Source organism: Hibiscus syriacus, unplaced genomic scaffold (assembly GCF_006381635.1).
Source record: "Hibiscus syriacus cultivar Baekdansim isolate YM2019G1 unplaced genomic scaffold, ASM638163v2 tig00111837_pilon, whole genome shotgun sequence".
In the NCBI taxonomy this organism is placed as follows: Eukaryota; Viridiplantae; Streptophyta; class Magnoliopsida; order Malvales; family Malvaceae; genus Hibiscus; species Hibiscus syriacus.
Genome location: NW_024063194.1, coordinates 10,260,325 through 10,265,727, shown reverse-complemented (window position 1 = coordinate 10,265,727; position 5,403 = coordinate 10,260,325). Strand labels below are relative to the sequence as shown.

General features: G+C 29.9%; 1 protein-coding gene across 1 annotated transcript; it reads right to left on the bottom strand.

The window, feature by feature from the left end:
* Window positions 1-1,383: 1,383 nt before the first annotated feature.
* On the bottom strand, window positions 1,384-1,906 carry LOC120171821 (proliferating cell nuclear antigen-like). Its single transcript, XM_039179461.1, has one exon. It carries the CDS (start codon window positions 1,879-1,881, stop codon window positions 1,384-1,386), a length of 498 nt encoding a protein of 165 aa, XP_039035392.1. The 5' UTR covers window positions 1,882-1,906.
* Window positions 1,907-5,403: the final 3,497 nt, after the last annotated feature.

Genomic DNA, 5,403 nt, shown 5'->3' with positions numbered 1-5,403 from the left:
ACATTAAGCATTATCGTTACCTATATAGTACATTATTCACTTACCACGATACTCAACTTGAGTTGATTATTCATTAATGGATCATTACTCGCATTCAATCCTAATTTTCCTTTAACTTACCATTCGACATGATAAATAGCTTACACGTCATCGATTTATCACTCTTTTTTAATACATGTAAATTTAAAGACACTTTTATGGATTCTTACCTACAAAAGATATTTTGTTAATGTATACAATTTAAGAGTATTTCAGTCATTTTATGAATTATGGGCATTTCTAAAGGTTGTTTATACATTTCATAGCAATTTAGGGATATTCAAATGTGTTGAGAAAGGGGTAACCATAAGAATATAGACTTGTATATTGAATATCAAAATACACAAATGAGTACAAGATTGGTGCTTCTTATATACTGCAGCTCTTAACTACTAGTGCAACAACCTTAACTGAACAACTAATTAAAACTAACTTGCTAACAGCCTTAGCTGTTATAACATCTTCAACTTCAGGAAACTTCTAACAATATTGCTAACGTATACACGCTTCTAACTACACTACTAATGTCCACACTGCATTAGTTGATTTATCATGCTAACATTCCCTCTACTTCTTCTTCTTCTCCTCTTCTGACCATGAACACACTTGCACTCCAATCTTTCCACGAAACACTTCAAATGTTGCTTGATGAAAAAAAATTACAACTAATTTCTAACATTCAACCTTCTTGATGAAAAGATGAACAATTGAATCGAAAGTGCTTATGCTTCATCCCGTTCACTTGAATCGAAAGTGCCGATGCTTCCTTTCGTTCTTCTTGAGTTGAAAGTGTCGATGCTTCCTTCCGTTCAGTTGAATCGAAAGTGCCGATGCTTCCTTTCGTTCTTCTTATTCACCTTCATTTCTTTCTTCTTCATTGCTCTTTCAATTATACAAGACCAGAAAAGAAGATCCAGAGGAAGTGTCTTCCGGTTTCAGAATCAATTACAAGCTTTTCAAAATCAATTTCGAAGCTGAGGATATGTCAAAGGTGGTAATAAGGTGGTAACAAGGGGTCAGGTAACAAGGGGTCATACGTACTCATATTATGACAGTATTGAGCTCTCTCCAGAAGGCTATAGATTATGTTGTCCTCTTGTCGAATTAACGAGTACCTCATGGCCTCGAGGGTCAAATTCTCGCTCACATCCACCCTTTGCTTTGTTACCGTTTCAATAGAGTTGGAGGGAGCATGAACATATTGGATTGCTTTCTTGGACAATCTTGCAGGGCATCAGAGCTTAAAGATGGGGAATTCTCTGGTTGGTGAAGTTAAAGCAACACTAGCGGGTCTTGAAAACTTGGTTTCTCCAGGAACAACAAACGAAGGTGGAGAAGAAGCACTCAACAACTTGGCCGCAAGGAACTTTCGGGCAGTTTCTCGGTTGTAACTCTAACAGGCTTTCCATTGAATAATTTCTGGGCAGTTACATTCGGTGCACAAGAAGGCATCCTAACAATAGCTTGGTACTCAGCATCTGGAATTCCAAGGTGCTCGCTATCAATATCCATTAGCTTCATCTCAAAGTCTGCTATCTTATCTTGTTTTGGGTTCTTGAATATGAAAGCAACAGTATCGCTACCGTCATCATTAGCGGCACATTTTAGCATCTTGGACATGTTACCGAGATTCATCCCCATTGATAGGTTCCTATCGCAGCGATAGTGCTCGAACCCTTCCGATCTGAGCAACAGAGCCACCAACGCCACGTGCCTCGAATCCATCGCCTGCAACAAGAATCCGGTCGTCGAACAGTCGAAGTTCGCATTGTTGACCAAGCCCTTAATCTCATCCAATACTTTCTTTAGAAGCGAACCTTGAACCAGCCTGAGCTCCAGCATTTTGGAGTGTTTTCTTTCTTCTCATTGCTTTGTATGTGCGAGATTTACAGTTTAGTCTCCGTACGCCGACTTATACTGCGCTGGAAACGGAAGCCGGCGGCAACGGAGGAGGAGGAGGATGCAGCTGACGAACTACAAGGTCAGGATCGTTTGGCGAATTATACCATGTTAAGAAATGGGTAACCAGAATAATATAGACTTGTATATTGAATATCAGAATACACAAATGAGTACAAGATTGGTGCTTCTTATATACTGCAGCTCTTAACTACTAGTGCAGCAACCTTAACTGAACAACTAATCAAAACTAACTTGCTAACAACCTTAGATGTTATAACAGCTTCAACTTTAGGAAACTTCTAACAATACTGCTAACTTATACACGCTTCTAACTACACTGCTAATGTGCACACTGCATTAGTTGATTTATCATGCTAACAAAATGTAACGAGAAATATTTCTAAGTTTTCAACGTTTAAAAGTATAGATACTCAATTAGGGAGCATAAATATTAAATTAGGAAATATGAGTACTCAATCAGAGTATATGAACACTCGGACGAGAATATGGATACTCAAATAGAGAGTACATATAGCTGAGCCTAATAAAAATCTAATCAATGCAATCTAGAGAAATTCTTCTGGGTAATTGAGGGTTGATCTTTTCATAACTAGGGTTATAGTTATAATTTATTTGATCTGATAAATGTAATCTAATTTATGTCATAGATATATATTTTATAACTTGTATCGGTCTAATCTAATCTTAAAGCATATAAATATTTTTTTTGAGTATTCTTATAAGAATTATTATCTATATTTAATCATTTTAAAAGAATAAAAATACAAGAATGGATTTGGATGTTGACAGATGGTTAAAAATATCAAAATAGGTAAAAGTTCTTGGGGGGGTGTGAGTGGTCCATGTTGCCTATTTTAGGACCCATCCAAATCCACGTGTGAAGAGGCTATACATGCATGTATGTATTGACATGCAGAAATCTCGTTGGCGAGTTTATTTTATATAAATATCATCGTAAGAGATTATTTCTTAAATTAAAATTTTATTTTTAAAATGATATTTTTCATTAATAAGCATATCATTTAAAGAAAATACATCTTGTATCGGCCCGTCCAATTGCATGTTTATTTTGTGACATGCCACATGATCCTTAAATTTTTTAGTTTCACGCATGAATAATTTAAGTTTGTTCATATAAATAGGGATGGATTGAAGGGAGTGGTGAGGATAATCATCCTTTAAAATTTTAAAATTACAATATATTTTAAATTTTTTTCTATGTATTTTGATTGAAAATAATTTTCGTCCCCAGGGAATTTTATAAATTCGTTCCCTTCTAAAGTTTTAGAAGTCCGTCCTTAACATAAAATTCTATATCTATTCCTACATGTACAACCTTTGTTCCTTAACGATATAGTCGTTCAAAGGGAAAACAAACTTATTGTTTTGTTCTCGGGAAAGTAGTAGATAAAATTGTAAACAAAAATTTTGATAATATATTTAATAATTTTCTACAATGATTTTGGATAAAAAGACTTTATATGTCCTCATAATTTTAAATTTAAAAAATTAGTTCTTATTATAAAATATTTTAAGTACATTTCTTAAAATGCAGCAAAAAATCAAACTATCTTTCGAAATTTACCTGATTTTTATGTGACATGCTTAATCAATAAAAAAAGTTGATTAGTTATTGGGAAAAAATAAGACTAATCAAATGTTTATTTCCTAAGTTTAAATTAAAAAGTTGCAAATTTTATTGGTTGATATTCTTTTCTCTATAATATTATTTTCTTTAGCAAAATTAAAAATATACATTTTCCTATATATATATATATATATATATATATTCCTAGTAATTTTTTTATTAATCTAAGATGTTACAAGATAATATATGTTCGAAAGATTTCCAATTCATTTAACAATGAACGTTCAAACATCCTTTACATACGATATGTTTGGAACTGAGACCTCTAAGGGTAACAAGCATCTCTAACCACTGAGATAATTTGATTCGTACTAATAATTTTTTTTTCTAAACTAAGATAAATGCTTTCATCTCATATAAATAAAATTATTATATAAAATAATTACTTTTTATCTGTATAAATCCAGTTTTTAGTTTTTCCTTCGTTGTTATTTCAAATTTATTATTCTTTATGTATTAATTTCAAAAAATTTAGTAATTTTTCAAACCAAATAAATATATTTCAGTGATACTTTAAATAAAACTATTTTCATATCCTTCATTAATTCAATATTGATAAAAATTCAAACAAATAATTATCAAGATTCATAAAGAGTTTTAGTAATGATATTATTATTATTTTTAAGTTATGGTTATTATAAAGTAGTATCTGTACTAAATACTTTTAATCTTTTGAAATGAACGCTTAATAAGTCTTGTTGTTGTCGTTAATGTTCGAACCTTAGAGTTTAAAGAATAACACTCATTCCTTTAATTACAAAGATAATTTGATCCGTGCAATAGTAATATTATTAAAAATGTGATCAATAAATCGTACATTTTCTATAATTTTATAATATAAATTTAGGAAAATATGTTTTGTTATCGTGCATTTTCTGTTAATTAAATATAATTTTTATTTTTTATTAATCATGTTCGAATAAAGATATATCATATCAAACAAAATTTTAAAAGATACAATATATAAAAAAATATTTTTATTCTAAGTTATATATTTGATCAATAACAATATTATTTTTAAAAATTTAAACTGAATATGAATTAAAAATAATGATTTTTATGATATATTTCAATAAGAAAACGACATTGACCTCGTCATCGTCATCAGCATTCATTTATGGATTACCTAACTGTTATGTTATGCCGTTATGGCATTTATTTAATGTACGGCACATCTTCTAGCACGTGCTAGATTAAAAAATAGAGTTAATATATATTTTTATTATTATATAATTTTAAATTTTACAATAATTTTTTTAATTTCATCATTTAAAAAATTTATTATATATTTTAATTTTTCATTTAATATTTTTCAAAGGAATTAATTCAAAATTGTACTAATTTAGAGGAATCCGAATTATAGCCCCTATAGATTCACCTCTGTCCCACAAGTTTGAAATTGTTCAATCTTATATTCATAATTTTAAGCTAGAATCGTTTCATTTTTTTTTCTAATTTAAACTCATTTTGTCACCTTTATTTAGAATATTTAATGTTATCTCTCTAATTTGAATTTATTTAATCTTTTGCTGATCCACTCTTGATTTAGACCATTGGACTAGTTATCTCATATTGGTATTAATAGATGCTCACAATCATCTTAAATAAATCATGCTTGGGTTGTGTAAAGTTAGTTTTTAATGTGATATTATTATTATATTTATTTTATATTGGTATTGAGGGTGCTTAATCTTCATTGACATTTGTTTGATTGACACATCTCATATATGATTTTTTTTATTTAGTAGATATTTTGTACTCTTTGATAATTTTAGAAAAATGTGATTAATCTA